Genomic DNA, 21,732 nt, shown 5'->3' on the forward strand with positions numbered 1-21,732 from the left:
GGAATTCTGCTGGCATCAGGGATTCTTTCAGTCCCTTAGCTAAATTTCCATTAAATTTGCCTCCCACACTTCTGTTTATAAAACCCAAAACTACTTTTAAAACTTTCATTTCCTACGCAGTATTTAAATATCCTTTGTGATTTCAAACGTTAAAACTACTAATCAGTGGATTAAATATGGCAGGCAGAAAAATAACTCAATGGGAGGCAAAGTCAACATAAAACAAACCTCCAAACTGGTGGTAAAAATTACATAATAGGTTGAAGAAACCTGAAACCAAAACATGAATTAAACATCAAGGTCATGAAGGAATAACAAGCTCAGTTTACTATTAGTTTGCTTTGAGAAGACATATTAAATTATTGTTTAAAACATTAATAAAGTAATCATGTAATTTTTAATGTATACTTTCTTAAATTAAATGCAAAATACAAAGTTATAATTCTTCTGGCCCCAGCCAGTGTCCTATTAGCCTACTGAAGGTGAATGATCTTCCTGTGACTCACTTCACTGAGGAAAGCTAGCGTGCTCCTAGCTGGTATTTCTGGTAGTTCTCATTCTTTGGTCAGTCCTTGTGTTTAAGTTTCTTGACTAGTTGCCACTGTGATGTTCATCTACTTCTTTTATCTGTCTCCCAGACAGAGTTTGCCTGCCTTTACCTAGGGCAAACACCCTGGTGAGATGGCACGTTTTGTCCCTGCTTTTGAAATAGTGGCTCAGATGCAGACAATCCTCACTGTTCTGGTCAGAAACTACTTGAAATTTTGGCTTCTTTTGGAGGGTCTTTGCCAAATTTCCCCAGTGACATTATGAGAAAGTGAGATGACAATGTAGAGAGATCTGACCAAGTGGAGAAGGTGAAGCTATCCAAAAGCAAGATGAAGGCATAGACAGACTTTGCATTTTTAAGAGCAGCAGACTGTTGGGAGCAGCAGATTGGCCTTCATAATGGATATTATGGCTGGTCTGCCTGTTTTGCCTTAGCTTTTTTCTGAAGAAGATGAGAAGTGCTTGATCAAGTCTGGGGCACTCCCCCAGAGTTTGACTTCCACTCCTGAGAGAGCTCCACATAGAATCATAGAATCATAGAATCATAGAATCCTAGGGGTTGGAAGGGACCTCGAAAGATCATCTAGTCCAACCCCCCTGCCAGAGCAGGGTCACCTAGAGTACATCACACAGGAAGGCATCCAGGCGGGTTTTGAATGTCTCCAGCGAAGAAGACTCCACAACCTCTCTGGGCAGCCTGTTCCAGTGCTCTGTCACTCTTACAGTAAAAAAATTTTTCCTGATATTCATCTTAAACCTCCTATGCTCCAACTTGTATCCATTACCCCTTGTCCTATCACTGGTCTTCACTGAAAAAAGCTTAACTCCATCGTCTTGACACTCACCCTTTACATATTTGTAAACATTGATGAGGTCCCCCCTCAGTCTCCTTTTCTCCAAACTAAAGAGACCCAGCTCCCTCAGCCTTTCCTCATAAGGGAGATGTTCCACTCCCTTAATCATCCTTGTGGCTCTGCGCTGGACTCTTTCAAGCAGTTCCCTGTCCTTCTTGAACTGAGGGGCCCAGAACTGGACACAATATTCCAGATGTGGCCTCACCAATGCAGAATAGAGGGGGAGGAGAACCTCTCTTGACCTACTAACCACACCCTTTCTAATACACCCCAGGATGCCATTGGCCTTCTTAGCCACAAGGGCACACTGCTGACTCATGGTCATCCTCCTGTCTACCATGACCCCCAGGTCCCTTTCACCTACACTGCTCTCCAGCAGGTCAGCCCCCAACCTGTACTGGTGCATGGCGTTTTTCTTCCCCAAATGCAAAACTCTACACTTGCTCTTGTTAAACTTCATCAGGTTTTTCCCCGCCCAAGTCTCCAGCCTGTCTAAGTCTCTCTGAATGGCAGCACAGCCTTCTGGTGTGTCAGCCACTCCTCCCAGCTTGGTGTCATCAGCAAACTTGCTGAGGGTACATTCTGTGCCCTCATCCAGGTCGTTGATGAAGATATTGAACAGTACCGGTCCCAGTACCGACCCCTGAGGGACTCCACTAGTCACAGGCCTCCAACTAGATTCTGCCCCATTGACTACAACTCTCTGACTTCTTCCTTTCAACCAGTTCTTGATCCACCTCACTGCCTGATCATCAAACCCATACTTGATCAACTTATCTACAAGGATGCTGTGGGAGACGGTGTCAAATGCTTTACTGAAATCAAGATAGACCACATCTACCGCTCTACCATCATCTATCCACCTAGTAATTTCCTCATAGAAGGCTATGAGGTTAGTCAAACATGACTTACCCTTGGTAAAACCATGTTGACTGCTCTTGATGACCCCCATCTCCTTGATATGCCTGGAGATAGTGCCAAGGACAAGTTGTTCCATTACCTTTCCAGGGATGGAGGTGAGGCTGACCGGTCTATAGTTACCCGGGTCCTCCTTCTTGCCCTTCTTGTAGACTGGAGTGACGTTTGCTATCCTCCAGTCCTCAGGCACCTCTCCAGTTACCCATGACTTACCGAAGATGATGGAGAGTGGACTAGCAATGACCTCCGCCAGCTCCCTCAGCACCCTTGGATGCATTTCATCCGGACCCATCGATTTATGGATGTCCAGATTATGCAACTGATCCCTAACCCAATCCTCATCTACTATGTCCTCACCTATCTTGACTACTTCTGGGGTTATATGAATCTGGGGCTCATGGGAAAAGCCTGCTCACCTACTACTGAAGGCTTCATCCAGAGATAGTTGTGGGAGTTACTGCCAGGGAAGGAAAGGCATTCCCAATAATAGGACATAGATCCATATGATCCCTTTTGAGAGCAAGATCAACAAAACCTGCTTTGGCCATGGCTCTCTATTAGTTCTCCCCAGAGTTAATCTTTTTCCCTTGCAGGGAAGTAACAAGAAAGTAAATAAGCTACAACTTGCTTGTGGAAGGAGTCTGGGCAGGAGCTCAAGTCTCCCAGGGCCCTGATTTGTTTGACTATGGAGGCTAAGATCCTGCTCCTTTACAAACAAAGACATGCATTGGTTTGTCTAAGGCAAAATTCAGCTTAGCCTGCATCACTAAAAGTCCTTGAGCTAACCCTGCAGTTCACCCCTAGTGTTTCTGCTGCTGGAGCTGAGTGGTGTGAACTTGGCTCTGGTCTCCCTCCTCTACTCTTCACGTGACAGGACTGACTTGCCTTCTGAGGGGAAACAATTAAAATAAAGGAAATTGTTTGCCTGATATAGCTAATTCTGCACTTTACATCAGTTAATCTGGCTAAGTCGTCGCCAGCTTGGTGTCAAACAGAAAAAAAATCAATATCTGCTGTATTTGAAGGCAGCCTTCTCCTTCCAGCCTCTCTAAACCAGCATCCTCCAGATAAGTGTCATGTCAGCCTTCCTGATCCAGGGCTGTCTGGCATCCAGTTACATGCTAGACAAGCTGTTTGGGACTGAAAGACCTTTTAGAAACGCTCATTAGTAATCTTTCAGACACAGTCCAGGCACATTCTTCCCCACATATCATGGACAATTGTCAATAATACCAGTAAGGCTTCTGATTAAAGTCCTGCTTCAACAAATTTTGGAGGTGTTCCATGCAAAATTGTCATCATAGAATCATAGAATGGTTTGGGTTGGAAGGGACCTTCAAGATCATCTAGTTCCACCCCCCCTGCATGGGCAGGGACACCTCCTGCTAGATCAGATTACTCAAGGCCCCATCCAACCTGGCCTTGAACACCTCCAGGGAGAGAACATCCACAACCTCCCTGGGCAACCTGTTCCAGCATCTCACCACCTACACAGGGAAGAACTTTTTCCTAATGTCCAACCTGAATTTCCCCTCTAAGCTTCAAACCATTGCCCCAAAGAATGACCATAGCTATGGACCAGCTTCAGTGCTTTTAGTGTGGGGTGGGGATTTTTTTTTTTCACTTTTTTTACTTCTGGCAATGAAAACACTATACACTCCTGGATCTTTAATTCCATCCAATCTCATCTAACAGCCAGTACAGGCTACTACATATTGATAGGATTTCTGCAATTTTCATTTGCTTTGGGCTCTTCAGGGGAATATTTTAACTCAAGTTTCCAGTGTTAGATTTCATTCAACCAGTAAAACATTCCTGTTGCTATGGAACAACCTAAAATCTGTTTTACAAACTTCAGATCTGAAGTGCAAACTGGCATTCCCTTGAACAGCCAAAGGAAGAAACTACATTTCCTTTAATTATTGATAATATATATTCATTTGCTAACTCAAGTGTATTGCATAACTGGAGAAAACAAGTGAACACTAAAACTGAATAAATGAGACCCATAGGTGATGTGACATTGCTAGTCAAGGCACAAGTCCAGCAGAAACACTTTGAGTAGGCCTGTTTTTAAAATCCAGATACTTTCATGAGGTCCTGTCTGAGTGCCCAGAGTGAGCCATGTCTTCACTGTGACTGTCCAGAAACAAAGCAGAACACCAGAGACTGAACAAAGACCTGCCTACAGCTAGCCCAAAGGAAAAACCAAGAATGGTCCCCACTCTCACTGCATGTGATGCATAGGTGTATACACGCATCAGTGTGAGAAGTAACTGAAAGACCTTTGCTGATCTGGGCTCCAGCCTGGAAGACAGCTGGGCAGGACAAACAGAGAATCAGCTCTGGCTTTGCCCAGGAAAAAATGGCAATGAAAGCAAGGAAAGCCTGCTATGTAACTGTGGTACCCACAGTCAGAAAAACAAGGGCAAAAGTTAACAAAGAAGGAGTCCTTGGTGGACTCCACTTTGAAGCTCTGAGATTCTTGTGGTTTCTCATGAGGAGCAGCAGATGCCTCCAAATTTCCACTTCTAGTAAAAAAACAAACCTTTACATAGCAACAACTTCTATGAGGCTGTTTCATAGCTGTAGGTAATCTCATGGACACAAAGAATTAAACGTAGCCCCTACCCCACACAGGTTTATAGAATTGGCCTCACTATCTCGGAACATGGGAAACACCTTATTTCTCTTTGAATGAGGGGGCTGGCACAATAACTTGTGTAGCCTCACCCAGGGTTGGTGCAGATCCATTCCACTCCCAGTGTAAGGCTAAATAATCAGCTGATGAGAAGGAATTTCTACCCCATTTGTTGTTTGAATGCAAAAGTGCATTAGTTTGTTTGTCATGGAAGCTGGAGGCTGCCTCTAGCCTTGCAAGCATTTCACATTTTTGTCATTGACAGCCACTCTGGGCTCTTTTTTTTGTTGTTCTGCTTTTTCTTTTTCCATATCAATTCCATCAAATAATCAGATTGTCTGAATGACAAGGAAATTACTCAAGACATTACAAAATAAAGAGCACATAATCCATAAATCTGCACTTGCTGAATGACTATCCTTTCAATCTTAACGAGGCAGAAGGCTTTCAAGACCATTTTGAGTGATCTGTACCATTGTCGAGATGTTGAGAAGTTGATCCCCAAAACATTTAGTAACTGCATCTTCAAACTGCTCTCTCAGATCAATGTTTGTGAGCCAGGTGGCAATTTTTAAAGATGAAAAGACACAGGGGGGGAAGAAAAAAAAAGAAAAAAAAAAGAAAAAAAAAAGTTATCTTTTCAATGAGAAATGGCTCATAGCAAAACAAAAGGAAGTCTTCTAACCCTTTAGCAATCTGTCTGCCTTTGCCACACTCTGCTGTGCTTGGAGTATGGGAATACTGTTAAAAGCAAAAGGACTTGGTTCATGAGGAAAACCCACAAAGATGGATTTCCTCATTTAGGAAGGAGAATGCTCATGAGCAAAGAAATGTCTGGGGACTGTTGCAGACTGAAGAACTGGAAGAATGGTTGGTCCCACCAGCAGATAGGAGCTCATCCTTTCAGCATGTCAGAGCAACAACAGAATGTAGTGGCAAGCAAGGCAATTTTAAGGTGGTTTCTTTTCTGTTTAATGGTAATGGTGGGGGTTTTGTTTGCTTTATTGTTTATGAGACTTTTTTCATAATTTTACTTTTCTTCTTTTCATAACATGCTGTTCTCTTTCCCCTAGTTGTAGAAAAAATGGACAATGTGACAGGTGGCCTGGAAACGTCCCACAGAAGATATACAGAAAAGCTCACAGAGGTGGAGAGTGATCTGAAGAAATTAGGTAATCTACACACAAGCAAAGGCCCTTTGTGTTATGGTGTGGGGTGTTCTTCTGGCAGATAGTGGCAGGAAATTTGTCTGAAAAATCTCTGGCTATGGCAGGACACAGCACTTCTATTCCAGTTTCTCAAGTACTTGGGAAAGCACTTTGAAATAGTTAAGATCAACTCTACTTAGGACAGCATTTTTAAGCACACTTTAATATTTACAGTTCCCACTGAAGTCACTCTGGAATAATTTATATTACAGTAAACAGACACTTAAAGGTTGTCCTCAGGAGAGAGTCTTCTCTGAGGCAGAGATGTAAAACAGCAGAAGCTGTTCCACAGAGCAAGATATTCTACATAAAATAAAAATCTGTCACCCAGTCATCTTGATGCCGTTTTAGCAATCAAGATTGAAAACTGAAGGCCATTTTAAGGATTGCAAAAATAATCAGCTGTTCAAAACTCTTATGTCTGAGGCAAGTTGATTACTTCTATAAAATGTTTCTTAATCATCTCAGGCAATACAGGACAAGGCTGTTATGAGTTTGGGCCTCCCAGGTGCTATCACAGTTCTCAGTTTGCAGGAAGATGGAAAAAGATCATGGATAAGGATTCTACTCACTGTGTATATTTCTACCCTTCTTCTTTGTCTGGAAAGGAAGCAGAGCCATTTATTATCAATTTATATATACATAGACTTACAATCTATATAATTAGTTTTTATATAAATATTAATATACACATACATGCAATAAATTCTGTTTAGCATCATAAACCAAATATCAAGACATACTTCTAGGAAAACTTATTTGCTTGCAGCTTGATCATTATTTTTTACAAGTTTTTCCCCTCAAAAAGTAGCTGCATTGTAGAATATTTGCACAACGCATTTTGTTCAAAGGCATGAGATAATTCAGGGGCATGTACTTTTGCTGATATGTATACAGAAGTAAATGTTAGACTTTAAAGCACATGCAACCTTTTGGGTGTTATTTGGGTTATTATATTATGTTGATTAAATTTTTACAACTTGGAGCACCTTTGATTCATTCACACCCATACATTTTTACATGCTGCTGGATGGATGGCCAGTGAGATCCTCAGGACCATCAGTTCCCATTTAAGTGGACTTGCCATGAAGGAAGTTAAAAAAGTTCTGGGGCAATGTGTGTGGGAGGTATGAAGGTAAGAGAACTGCTGTAGGGCCAGTGGAATAACGTGTGGTGAATAAAGAAAGGCCTTCAGGGATTAGCTGAACGTGGACCTGGCAGTTGTCAGAGCTGTGTGAGGAACACCGTATAATTTGAGCTATAACCAAGAGGTAAACATAGAGTCAGAGCTGAGAAGATCCTGGAGTGAGACAAGTGGCAGGGAGAGGAACTGTGCGTGGGAAGATGTCCATCCATGAAAGACTCCATAAACACTTTAGACTGAAGTCTCAAAAGTTGCCATCCGATGTTTGCCATCATGGCTCACTCAAACACACCAGAGGAAAGCTCCATACACACCTGTATTCACTGTAGTTTATGAAAAACATCCTTCTCTCTCTTGGAGTCATCTGCCGTGACAGACTTCATACTGCGTAATTCATAAATATAGTTACACTTAGATGAGGACAAAAATATATGGACAGCATGTAGGAGAGGGAAGTGATTGAGGCTGAGAAAGGAAATCTTCCCTAAAAGTGAGTGGTGACCTGCTTATTTCCTTGCTTTCTATGTCTGGTTGATGGGCTGTGCAGCCTCAAAAGCTTGATCATACTAAGTAAGACAAGGTTCCAGAAGTATTCTATAAGGCAGTGTAAGCAAGAGCAGAGATGTTCCTCAAAGATTAAAGGTTTTGCCTTCCTCAAAACTCAGAACTTGAGGAAACAATAGCAACAAAATAAATGTCACTCAAAGTAATAGTAATATGTGAGAGAGAAAATCAGAAATACATCATATGCTGTGATATCTGGAGTAGCCTCTGGCAACGCTTTTTTCTCTAACCCAGATTGTTTTAACATAGGTATTAGAACTTTCTTGAAACTAAACTCAAGATTTTAAGAAATTGAACTGTACGTGCATGCATACATATGTGTCATGTCCCACTTGTTTCACTCCTGGATCTTCTCATTTCTGATTCTATGTTTTCCTCTTGTTTATAGAACACATTATATTGTGTTCCTCATGCATATATCAATGAAGATATTCTACCTGCCAGGAAAAGGAGGAAGAAAATATAAACAGCTAAAATTTACTGCTGAGTTTTCAGCCAAATCCAGTTGTAACTTCCAAATATACACTTACTGATATTTTGAATTCTGTTTACCATTCAGTTTTCACTCAGAATACACTACTCCTTGACCACGTGTACTCATCAGTTTCTAATGGAAACTCAGCAAGGTTGATTCCTTGATTCCTCTGATTTTTTCCCTGTCTAGGGGCAGAACTCTGCTTAGCAGTTTCTCTTTTCTGGAAAAGATAGCATAGAAAGTCTGTTGACAAAATATTTTGACAACCTGACTCTACTTAAAATACAACTTTTATACTGTGCTTTTAAAAAAACTCATCCTAAAGGCTTTAATGTTTTTTTCGTGTGCAACAGATGACCAAGCTGGACAAAAAGCCATGAATACTAACACTGAACTGTCTAGCTTCAGATCTGACATTCTGGCTCTTCGTCAGCAGCTTCATGACATTGCAGAGAAAACTACCAGAAACAAAGATACACTGGAGAAGCTGCAGGAGTCTGGAAATGTGTTAGATGATAGACAGAGCCAAATGAGAAGTGCCTTAGATAGTAACTCCTTCATGATCATCAGTGTCAATAAGACTCTTCAGGCATATACTGGCTATATCAACAATCTTCAACAAGACACAAGTGATATCCAAACAAACTTGCAAAACCAAGTGCATTCTCATAATGTGGTCATCATGAACCTGAACAACTTAAACCTGACACAAATACAGCAAAGAAATCTTATCAGTGTCCTGCAGAAGTCAATGGAAGATACAAACTTGGCTATTCTAAGAATCAAGAATGACTTTCAAAATCTGCAGCAGGTTGTCCTTCAAGCTCGGAAGGACACAGACTGGCTTAAGGAGAAAGTACAAAATTTACAAATTTTGGCTGCCAACAACTCAGCATTGGCAAAAGCTAACAATGATACACTTGAAGACATGAACAATCAGCTCAGCTCCTTCAGTGGGCAAATGGAGAACATCACCACAATTGCCCAATCCAATGAACAAAATCTAAAGGAACTCCAGGAACAGCATAAAGAATATGAAAACAGAACTTCTGCCAAATTCAACCAGCTAGAAGAGAGGTTCCAGGTCTTTGAAACCGATATAGTCAATATCATTAGCAACATCAGCTACACTGCTCATCATCTACGGACACTGACTAGCAATCTCAATGACGTCAGGACAACTTGTACAGACACCTTAAGTAAACATTCAGATGAGCTGATTTTTATGAACAGTACACTAGCCAATATTCGCTTAGACTCTGCATCTCTCAAGACACAACAGGATTTGATGAGGTCAAGGTTAGATGTTGAAGTTGCCAATTTGTCAGTAATCATGGAAGAAATGAAGTTGGTAGATTCCAAACATGGCCAGCTCATCAAGAACTTCACCATCCTACAAGGTATGAAGCTTCCCTAATGATGCTTCTACTCTTCTATGCCAGACTCCTGCTTACATTACTTCTTTAGTTCTGTGGAAGGTAGTGCATGCAGGTACAGAGTCCTGGGGTTTTCCATTATCTAATCCTGAACTTTGGAAATGAAAATGTAGCTTGCATTTTCTTTGCTAATTTTCCTATGCCTTCTTTACATACCTAGAATAGGGGCATTATGAAAAAAGGTTCTGACTTAGCAAAATTTCATTCTGACTGACTGGATCTGCTTTTGATTTAGTTTCTAAAATAAGCTAGTGAAGGTGCGGAGCCTCAAAAAACCAATCCCTGCTAAGGAGGAAATGGCTAAAAAATATACGTTGGACTGTTCCCAGAAAGGTCCACCCTCACTGAAAAACAAGTTGCTATTTCACTTTAAGCCAGTTATTAGTCTGCCAGAAAACATCCTACTTTGCTTAGTTTTTAATCCTGAGATATTTTATTTTCTCCAGAAATAAATAGCATCAAATTTAGGAGTTTTCTTGCAGCCAAGTATTATCCCAGATTAAAAGAACACTCATATTTCACACATGATGTGAACCAGTCAGGCCTAAATCTCACAAATAGAAAACCATTGATCCCCATAAACTAAGGCTGAATTAGAGCCAAGATTACATGTCAGAAACCATAACCTTTCTCATTTCAACCAGGCCTAGATTACTCTGTTTAAGAATTTATCTCTGGAGGAGTTTAAGTGATGTAGATTGGCAGGACGGGGAGGATATTGTCCCCATTTGAGCCATTTGCTTATCCATTATCAGAATCCAAAATTATTTTGTTGTTTATTGCTGTCACAATATTGCCATTTTTTACCATATACATTGTTCTCTTTCCTGTTATAGTCAGCCAGTTAGCAAATAGTACTTCTGGTCTTTCCTACAGTTGGCCAGTTGCTCACTATTCATTCTTTTTGACAACCTTGAATTGACAAAGCAGGAAACAGGGTCATTTCAGGAAAAAAAGTCCTGTAGTCTAAGAGCAGAGAGATGGGGCTAGAAGGAAAAGGGAGTGTAGCAGAGTGAGAGAATGAGAGAACGGGAGCATCAGCACACAGGACCACGTGCATCAACAGCACGGAATGTGTCTTGCAGGGACTGGTGCCTGGTCACATTGTCCAGTTCACAGGATAAGGTGCATCAGATTATTTTCTAAGGTGCATCAAATTATTTTCTTCTGTACCCTGTATTCCATGGAGGCTCAGGAAAGAACAATGGTCTGAGAAGCAGATGTACTTTTACAAGCACCACCTGAAGCAGATGTTAGCCCTCTCTCCACAGTGCTGAATATCCAGTTTTCCTGGTCTAAGATATATTAACCAAGGACCCCACATGGGCTTTTTGTTTTGTTTTGTCACCATATCTCCACTTCTAATTCTTACATTGTTTCAGGCCCTCCTGGTCCAAGGGGACCTAAAGGTGACAGAGGCCCTCAAGGTCCTGTTGGCCCTGCTGGTCTAAAAGGACAAAAAGGTGAAAAAGGAGAGCCTGGACCACCAGGACCTGCAGGTGAGAAGGGTCCACCTGGACCAACTGGACCACCAGGAGAAAAAGGAGGGAAAGGTTCAAGAGGATCACCTGGCTCCAAAGGTCAGAGAGGTTCTCCTGGCAAGACAGGTTTGCCTGGACCAAGCGGAGACCCAGGACCACCAGGTCCACAAGGCAAAGATGGTCCACCTGGGCCACAAGGGCCACCAGGATTTCAAGGTCTGCAAGGAACTGTGGGAGAGCCAGGAGTACCAGGACCTCGAGGACCACCTGGGCTACCTGGAGTGCCTGGGCTGCCTGGTCCAAAGGGCCCACCTGGCCCACCAGGGCCACCAGGTCCAGGGATGCCAATGGCACTACAGAGCGAACCTACGTCAGTGCCTGAGGCTAATGGTAAGCTATCAACATGCCTCATGCATCTTTTACTGCGACACAAATATACCTAGGGAAGGGTGCTCACCATGTTGTTACTGGTTCAAATAACCTCTGCTGCCTTAAACTTAATCTCTGGGATTTACCACAAAGAGCCCTATTAACTGAAGCCATACCTGTTGGTCTTCCTTCTGATGACCTGAAAGTGATTTAAGTTAATGTTTACAGCTACAGAAAGGGCAGTAGTACTGTGAGTAATAAGTAAACCCCTTGACCACACAGTTCAGTCTTGATTTCACAGAATCAGGACACTAGTCAGTAAACCCTTGTGTTTTGGGTGGCAGCATGCTGCAGATGGGTGAGGAATCTTCCACTTGTTACTGACCCAATGCAGAAAGTTGCCAATGGCTTGTAGATTTGTCAGTGACTGGTTTAACACAAAAAATTTGACATGGCAGGTTGTTCTCCTCATTGGAAGAACTATACGGAAAAGTGCTACTACTTTTCAATAGAAAGAGAAATTTTTGAAGACGCAAAGTTATTCTGTGAAGACAAAGCATCGCGCTTGGTTATCATAAACAACAAAGAGGAGCAGGTAATTACCTTTTCTTCTGTTTTTCAAGGAGAGAGCTTAAGGTTATTTAACATGTGGAAGCCACGAGGCAACTGGGAAGCTGGGAGCATTGTGAATTCATATAGTGAAGCAGACACAGTGATTGGTTAGCATTTTGTCCACCCTCTGTCTGCTCAGCAGCTTCTCCATGTGCAGAAGGACAGAGTGAGCAGAGCTGGTGCTGACCCTGAAGGTGGTGGGCACACAGCAGACAGGACGGTTGGCGAGAATTGCAGGAGTTTTTAACCTTTAAAGTTGGAGTCCATTATGCCTTGCATATTATCCAAAGTGTATTTTTTGCAGTGGTAAAAATAATGTAACTTTAAATTGTCTGGTTTAATACATGCAGCCTAAGACTACTATGACTCAAAAAATATTTTAATCTAACTATAAATCTAGCTATACTTTTACTGCTGCTCAACATAATTATTTGGTGGCTAGATAGCAGTGGGGACATTGAGATACTACTGCTTACTCTTAGGTGTTTGTTTTTTTCAATTTGTATCAATAAGATGTTGACTGGCTCATGTCAACCTAATTTTCATGACTAGCTGTCTTCACCTGACATGCAAACACTGCTATGGATTCTAGTGTGGGCAAGGGGTCTCAAGGCCAACTCCTGAAACATGTCTTTAGCTTAGAAAAATTTCTCTGTCCCTTCCTATTCTGGTAACAAAGATGCTTATGAAACCAGAGTAGCTTATTGGCTCCAAAGACCATTGTGTTTGTATGTTACTGACTAAGATCTTTTTTCTACAGCAATGGATAAAAAGGCAGATTATTGGGAAAGGCAGCTTCTGGATTGGACTAACAGATTCAGAAAAGGAAAATGAATGGAAATGGCTGGATGGATCCTTACCAGTTTACACGTACGTAAATAAAAAACAATGGTGTTTTATTTTCTGCAGATGCTACCACTCTTGCTGACACTTCTAAAAGCAGCATCTAGAAATTATCCAATGGATCCAGAGGGTTGTAGATGCCAATGAACTAATTCATTACTGAGGGTGCTGTTGAACTGGGTTTTTTTTCTTTCTGCCTTCGCCATGCATAAGGCTTTCTTTCCTTGCCAGGGAGAAAACTGAACGTTGAATGAAAGAATCACAGAACTACATAGCACAGTGTTTCTTGCCAAAACATTTGCTCCTGACTTATATTACAAAGTTGAGATGGAAAGCACAGACAGTTTTTCTGTCTTGGTTTGAATTTTCCTTATTTGCATTACAACTGGCTATAAATAGAGTGCTCATTCTGATAAAAAAAAAATAAATTACTAACCTTTAGATAAAGCCCAAATCCAAGTGGAAAAAATTAAACATAAGGAAAATGCATGAAACTAGGGTCTCTAAGCTTGGGATGGCTGAGAACTGAATTGGCAGCTCTCCAGGAATCGTAGGGCTACACCTAATTTGTCCTAAATGGAATCGATTGCAACCACCCTAATTTTTAATACTGAGTGAACTACAGAGTTTATGGAGCTGATCATCCTGTGCTCCAGAAAAACAGGCTACACACAGTCAGATGTTATGAAATTATTAGCTGTGATCTCATTGGTGTTCATTTTGATGAGAAACATGGAAAAAGTCAGATGTACTTCAAATGAGCCATAATATTTTTCCTTTTCTCCCTCCCTGTTTTCACCTTTCTTTTTCTTCATAGCAGCACTGTGACTGCCATGAAAACCCACTTCAGCCACTGCTTTTTCACTACACCGTGGTTTTAGGTGCCCTGTCTTAACCTCAGAGCTGTCAGTTACTGATTTTCAAAGTATTTCATTACTTCTGGAAAGCTTAGTGTCCTCCTAGGTGCCTGGTCAGACGTTGTGGGTCAGACAGGCGTGTTTTTTAGCTGAGCATGGACCATATCAGCCAGCAATCATGAGCTTCCACCAACAACCTGTTTCTTCCGAAAAAAATGGAGCTTTGAAGTCCCAAGGTTGGAAGCATTTCTCACTTGTTAAACAAAAACAGGATGAGGAAATGCTTGCTGCAAGCTTTTTACATGCTCCATTAAGTTTCACCATCAAAACTAACAATCTCAAAATATACATGTATATATAATTTGTACATTCCTTGTAAGTCCAAAAAAATCACTTCCCATCCAAACACAGGTCCATAAAACAGATAAATCTTTGCTGTGCCTCCTGAGAGGCCCACCTGGGTGCAGTCAGAGGGCTGTGAGCAGTGGCATCCTGGGCAGCACTCGAGAGCCAACCGGCTCTTCTCAGTCCCATCTGCCAGCAACAAGGCTGTGCGCAGGCTTTGCAGCCTTGGAGCAATGCACATGGAGCATGGAGTGCTCCCACTGCATGTGCATGTACATTAAGAAACTAAAATAAAGTTCATCACTCTAATTTTAGGTCTCTGAGTTTTTGGCAGCCTAAGGCTGAATAGATTCCCTTCTGTGTAATACATCTGTTTTCCATTTTCAGCAAGAGTCATGTATTGTTTATTTCAATGTGTGTTTCCCGTTCAGAACAGATCTCATGATGTTTTCCTTAATTTCTTGTGGTGAAAAACTGTCATGTGTGCTGTGTTGTGCAATCATATCTCTTGCTTTTTGGTTGCAAGAAACTGGAAGACTGGGCAACCTGATAACTGGAGCCACGGGCATGGGCCGGGGGAAGATTGCGCTGGGTTAATCTATGCTGGGCTCTGGAATGACTTTTACTGTGAAGATGTTAACAATTTCATTTGTGAAAAAGACATGGACAAAGGTAAGAAAGGTGCTTCGTTTCATTATTTCACCCTACCCCAAATTCAAGTAAATTTTCAACAGCTAGAGGGGAGAAGATCCAGGCATAAGACTAGATGGAAATGTCTTGTTGAGGAAGAGGGGGAGCAACACTTGGAGCACTTCTACTCAGATCCAGCCTAATATGGGCTTTTCTAATACTCTGTGTGATGCAGATGCTGGATTTATTGCAATAAATCTTGTGCTCTCTCACTGTAAGAAAAGAGCAGCCTTCAGGCTGGTTGGAGGCTTACATACCATGCTCTGCAGCTTGACCATCTCCTGTAGTCTTTAAACGTGCCTAAAATTTCAAGCAGGATTTGACACATGCACCAGACCCTGGCCACCCTTGAAGCTGTTTTTATAGATGCAATGGCTACGCAGAAGGGAAAGCTTGCTTTTAGGATGGCTTAGGGACCAGCCTTCAAAAAACCAAAAAAAGACTCAGTTTGGGGAGTTTGTATACCAGGAGGCACTTGGTGACTGCTAAGGAGGTCTTAAAATTCCCACTGCTGCCAGGAGATGTCCCATAAGGTTGAGAAGCTGTGTCCACAGGCCATAAGTAACTCATCTGTTTCAGCTGGTGTCAAGGACTCATAAACTGCATATGTGGCCCAGCAGTCACCCAGGTGATTGCAACAGGGCATCTCTTTCTGGTTATACAGGCATTTCTGCAATGGCAGAGGGCAGGTGGTTCACATGGCTGCTCAGAGCCCAGCCCCATCATCCCAGAGCTAGGTGGTATTTGTGTTCATGGTGGGGCTCTGCCCAAAGTGTTCTCTGTTCCATACAACCTATGGAAACATTGCTTTGCCAGGGGTGCCTGGCTGCTCCAGTTGCAAAGCATCTATGCCGAATTTCAGTGAAGGCTGAAGGACATGTCAGCTACAGCCAGAATTACATTCCAGCCCCAAAAGACATCCCCCTAAACCAAACCAAGCCAAAATGCTGAATAAGCTTTGTGTGTGTGTAACTCTGTTTGAATGCCCAGGGTGAAGGACTATGTGTAAGTAACAATGCCCTAGTTTTCCTATGTACATTCATTATTTTAGGAAAACTTCCTGCTTTAGAAATATTTATCCTCCAGCACTTACAGGAGCTGAATATGAATCCACTTAAATTTTAGCATACCTTGATCTCTGTAAGTTTTCCTTTTGAAAATGCATTTCATCTTCACAGACTTCTTATATGGTGTTTTTTTTTCTCTCTCTGTTTTTCTTTTTTCTCTTGTACTTTAGGGCAAGTATTTGGAGTGTAATAGGCTGTGACTTTACAGATACCTACATGTTATGGAAATGTACTTAAAGAAGAAGAAAATCCTGGGAGAGAGAAACATTGCCTACCAAAATTGAAATAAAAAACAACAAAAGCAAGCACTGAAAACTGGTCTAAATGTATAAAGGAATTCAGCAGCAACTATTTTCCAGCATCCTGCAGTCATTTGAGGCCTTTCAACCCACAACATCAGGAAATACCGTTGGACTAATCCTGTTAAAGATTTTCTTCCCAACCAGTAACCACATACATAAGCAACTTGTGTCTTCTGAGAAAAGACATTCTGTCAATCTGAGTAAGACAATTGGTCACTCATATAGAAAAACATATAAAGCAACTGTGTAAACAGTGTGCTTCATTTGCTAAACCCCCAAATGTAGGAAAATTATACAGATACACAAATATATAGATTTTATATAAATATATATATATAGTCCAACTCTTATCAATAATATGGAATATACTTTTAAGAGCTTTTAAAACTTTGTATTTTTGTACAAAATATTTGCTTTTTACAATTGTTCTCTTTTTTACTGACTTTTTTTACAAATATAGTGCACAGGGGCCAAAGAAAAGAATAAAGGTACTAATAATTCATTAAGGTTTGCTGTCAGGCCTAGCTCAGCTATAGAAAAATATTTTTCCAGTTAGAAATATTTGTACTTTCCCAGATGATTTGTTCTGGTTAAGTAACTTTTAAACCAGATTTTAGATAGTGTTTTTCTTATTATATGCAGCCTAGTCTGCATGTGTAACAAGTTGACAAAGGACTAGATACTTATTACAGCTCTGATCACAGCCAGTGTTCCATCGGGGTACTATGCAAAGACCACGTTAATGAAAGCTTTTCCTTTCTTCCTTCCTTCCTTCCTTCCTTCCTTCCTTCCTTCCTTCCTTCCTTCCTTCCTTCCTTCCTTCCTTCCTTCCTTCCTTCCTTCCTTCCTTCCTTCCTTCCTTCCTTCCTTCCTTCCTTCCTTCCTTCCTTCCTTCCTTCCTTCCTTCCTTCCTTCCTTCCTTCCTTCCCTCCCTCCCTCCCGCCTGCTTGCCTGCCTTCACCTGCCTTCCTGCCTACCTTCCTTATTTTCTGCTTGCCTGCTTTGCTGCTTTCCTGCCTGCCTGTCATCCTGCCTTCCTGTTTTCCTACTCATGAGAAAATGCCACAGATTAAATTTCTGAGTTTTTAGAATATTTTTTAAAATACTGTCATTCCTTCTCCCTTCTCGTGAGGAATTCTACCCCACCAGGTGTGACCCATGTTGCAAGTCAAGCCCAGATGAAGGATTTTATGAAAACAGAAATAATGGAGCTACACACACTGAAATATCTTCGTTTTTAAGACAGATTTCAAAATTTGGGAAGAAGAACATGCCATATGCAGAAGAGTCTAGTCAACTTGCACTTCTGCAGAGTGCTTTGTAAATCGATCTGTTTTCTTGAACCAGTACTTCTCTCCCAAACAAACTAGAAAATAAAATGTGCTGCAAAACAGAAAGCAGTGTGGCTAATGAGATTATATCATCACCCAGCCAGTTTTGTCCACAGTCCAATGAGCCATTGTCGAGGCAGCAGTGCTGCTTACCAGGAATTAAAAAAATTAGCAACCAGGTAAAATTAATTAGCAGAAAGCCTGGTTTCTGTTCCCAGTCTTATACTCTTGACACAGCCACGCCCCATACCATGACGGAAGTTGTTTTGGCTTTTGGGAAGGAGAGTTGTTTTTCCATTGCCTCCTGACCTGCTGTTTACCTTGGCTGAATGCAGATAACTTCGCTGAAATACTCCAGCTCTGTTGGAAAAAGACAAGATTTTGTACTTCACATTTCCAAATATTGCTCCTAAGACCAACCAATTAAAGATTGCTGCTTTCTTACATCCCATACTCCCTCCAGTGTTCACTCGGGGGGGGAGGAGGCTGGGTTTTTAGTTTTAGCTGTAATTTTCTTAAAGAAAATACAAAAAATGTTGTATGTGGGAATCTGCCCTAGGGTGCGTAATAGATATGAGAGAGAAACAACATGAAATTTGCATATGTCTAATTAAAAGTGAAACATCTGTGCATTACAGCTGCAGAAACCCCGTGTTGCCATCTTGGAGACAGGGCTTTTCTTTGGACAGTCTGAATTTCCTGAGACTTGACTTTTGGCTTTTTCATCAGCTTTTGAATACAGCATGATTCTGCCATACACCGTGTCATGCTGTAACTAGGAGTCCTGTGTAGATATACACTGTAGCATTCACACAGTGTCTCTGAAGATAATGTTGAAGTGCTAATTTTGTATAATGAGGTGCAAAACGATTACTTCACACACCCAGAGAGCCTTACAAACCCTGGTGAGTGCAGCTTTGCAAAGCCACACTGAGTTAGAAGCACTGCTAACTATGTTTTCAGTGTTGGCTTATTTAGATAAGCCCATTCCAAGCATCTGCCACGTTATAAGAAGATCTTTCTTTTTACTGATGCAATAGACTTCATTCCACAAAAGACGTTCATGAGAAACCTCTGTGTAAGCCCCAGCTGTACTGTTATCTTGCCCTGATTTCACCCTTCTCCCCTGTCAGCAATAGCAGGGATGGTATATATCAAGATGACATGATCCAAGAGTCATCTCGTGTCCCCTGTTCCCTCTAAAGAGATTTTCTGTGCAGCAATGATCAACAGCTATAGCTGCACTTACGCCTGCATAAGGTTACAGAAATGGCTTTTTATTAGCAATAGCTGCTTAGCTCTTTGGAAACTACCACAACAGCTGTGCTAAACGGGCAGTTGGGTGGCTTTAGTATGGAGGTTGAACGAAGATGGTTTAACGATGCAACATGTTTATGAATTACATACATTTTCTGAGTTAATTTCAATGCTGAGTTGTAATTATCTATAATAATGCTCCAGTCATCCACCTTAACTGAGAAGCGAAATATGCCTGGGCTCAAGCTCTCTGTTCACATGTTTGAGGCAAAACATGTAGCCACTAGGCAAAACTGGCTGGAGAGGGATGCTGCAGTTTTGTGCCTGGCATGTTCAGTCATCGGTAAAATCTGGCCTGAGCAGTCAGGCAGGCTGAGACAGACCATCCTTCTGACCCAGTATTCCTGCAGGAGGGAAATGGAGATGCCAAATGGCAATAAAGATTGAAATTACTGAGAGTATGGGGAGAATGTTAAGACAGCTCAGGAACCTGTCACAGAAAGGAGACATTGGCAGAGATGCAAGCAGGACACCAGAAATGGCCAAGAAATTGTCATGAAAGTCAGAGCTGCCACACAAGGTCTGGAAAACATCCCCATTAAATCTGTTTTCTGTATGGTTTGAGCGATAACACAGGTTCGATGGAAAGTTTTAAGTGATAGGAAATTATTTAGTTCCAGCTTGAGTTTTGGCTTTCCTTCTTATGCACAAATACTGTAACTTGGCACACTGAGTACACATTTCCATCATCCTTCTTGTTTACATCAACCTAAATGCAAGTTCATATACCCTGGCATGCACTGGGACTGTTGCAAAAAGGGGAGGGGAAGGCAGACAGGGTGCAAAGTCATTGTGATTTACATCCAGTGCTGGATTTCTTAATGTCATTTCTGACTCGTATCATTCATATATTTGGAAACACCTTCAGCTGATTAGAGCATATAAATCTCAGACTCTCATCCCCTTTGATGTCTATAAATAAAACCTGCAAATGTTCCAATAAAGGAAGCACTAAGTGGAGACATAGAAGTGTTTACTCTGCCTGCTTGTGTAACCAAGAGAGATGCGGAGATTAGAGAGATGTGGAGCCAGAAGCATTCGAAGGTATTAAAAATCAAACAGATGACATTTTTCATTAAAGCCTTCTTTCTCATTTGCACTGTCCTATTTCTAAGCAAGACTGTGGCTATTTTACCCCTTAGTTGCAATTTTAGTGCATTGTTCTTGCAGTACCTGGTTGCTAGAAACATTTCTTAAAGGTCCGAGTGGAACAAGACCCTTATGAAGGTCTTAAGAAGCAAGAACTCCCTCTTGCAGTTCAGTGTCCTAGCACAAAAAGCACCTCAGACAGGGCCCCTGAGTGAAATCTGAAATAGAGGAGAGCAGGATCAGTGCCTAGATTAGCCATCTAGCTTAAATGGGCTGTTTATAATGGCTAATCTGATCTTGCTGTTTCTCTCTCAGATGGCTGACCTCCTCTTTCAATTTTCTGTTCCTGGCAAGCAGCTCCTCTGTTTCTAGCAAGTAGCAGGAACTGGGCTCTGATGACTGGCAAGGCGAGGAGCCGGCGGGAGGGCGGCCGCTGGCTGTCGGGGGAAACTGCTCCGCTGCGAGCAGGGGAAAGGCAGCCGAGTCGATTCCTGTGTGAGCAAACAAACCCGCTTTTCCCCCGTGCAGCTGCTTTGGTTCAAAGCACAGCAGCTCAAGCTCCCCTCCTCACTTTTGCAGGTGTCTCTGCGCACCCCAGAGATGTTTTCTCCTCCGTGAATGCCCAGCTGCCTTCGGAGCAGGCCCTGCGCTGCCCTGCCCAGTGTCAAGGTTCACTCTGGGGAGGGACTGGCAGCAGGACAGTCACCCCTGCCTGGCACACACCCCAGCTGGGACCCCTGGTCATCCCAGGGCCCGGGCAGGAGCTGGGGGTGAAGGCAGGTCTAGGGCTCCAGTGCTGACCCAAGCTCACCCAGAGGTAGTCTGGGTATCTACGGGTGGAAAAGCACAGTGCCTTACACACAAAACCCTTGTTCCCTAGAAACAAAGCCTTCCTAAAACCAGAGCCTATTCATTCACCATCTCCACTTCATTTTTTCCATGCTGTTTAGTGAAAAGTAAAAAAAAAAAAAAAAAAAAACACAAACAAAACAAAACACAAACTTGGCTAAAAATTTTTTGGAAGTTCTCATGTGTTTTCTTTCTTAGGGTGGAATACGTTTGTTTTTTCTTTCCATCTGGCTCCGAGATGAAAAAAACATGCTTTGGTTTCTTTTTCAAAATAAACTTGTTGTAACGCTCCAAAATTAATTTATTAATTTTTTTTTATACCAGAACAATAAAAGCAAATCATTAGGCAAATAATGCTCTTTTTAGAGAAGGTCTTGCATGCCATGAGGATTTTCATATCCAAAGGGCTTTCCAGAGACATGCCAGTATTGCCAGCCCCATTTTGTGACTGGAGGAAAAAGCAGGTTTTCAAGAATATGATTCATTTTTATCTCTCAGTTTTGGGGATTTTGTTATGGTATGTTGGAGAGGTGATTTTAGAGGTGATTTTTCCTGATTAAACCAACACTGGCGTAGAGCAAATTGTTTTTCATACACCTCAGTGGAGGGAATGAACTTTTCAACACTACATTGGACAGAAGGGTGTCCCTCCCACATCTGCACGCTTAGGAGAGGTGGCCATTTCTCCTGCTGTTTTAGAGAGTAGAGCTCAGTGTGATCACAGCAGAGCAACATCAGCCCAGTAGAGAGCAATGTCTTGTGTGGGTAAGAGTTAAGAAATGACACTAAAT

At 41.9% G+C, this 21,732-nt stretch overlaps 1 protein-coding gene across 1 annotated transcript in view; it reads left to right on the forward strand.

Annotated features, from left to right (window-relative positions):
* COLEC12 (collectin subfamily member 12) overlaps nt 1-17,752 on the forward strand; it is a 100,917-nt gene extending 83,165 nt beyond the window's left edge. Inside the window, exons 4-10 of the mRNA XM_051610479.1 lie at nt 6,036-6,134; nt 8,707-9,753; nt 11,172-11,660; nt 12,098-12,234; nt 13,012-13,121; nt 14,823-14,968; nt 16,224-17,752. Coding sequence (XP_051466439.1) covers nt 6,036-6,134; nt 8,707-9,753; nt 11,172-11,660; nt 12,098-12,234; nt 13,012-13,121; nt 14,823-14,968; nt 16,224-16,243 — 2,048 coding nt within the window. The 3' untranslated portion in view covers nt 16,244-17,752. The remainder of the gene's footprint in view (nt 1-6,035; nt 6,135-8,706; nt 9,754-11,171; nt 11,661-12,097; nt 12,235-13,011; nt 13,122-14,822; nt 14,969-16,223) is intronic.
* The last annotated feature ends 3,980 nt before the right edge of the window (nt 17,753-21,732 follow it).

Source organism: Apus apus, chromosome 2, assembly GCF_020740795.1.
Source record: "Apus apus isolate bApuApu2 chromosome 2, bApuApu2.pri.cur, whole genome shotgun sequence".
NCBI classification, from domain to species: domain Eukaryota; kingdom Metazoa; phylum Chordata; class Aves; order Apodiformes; family Apodidae; genus Apus; species Apus apus.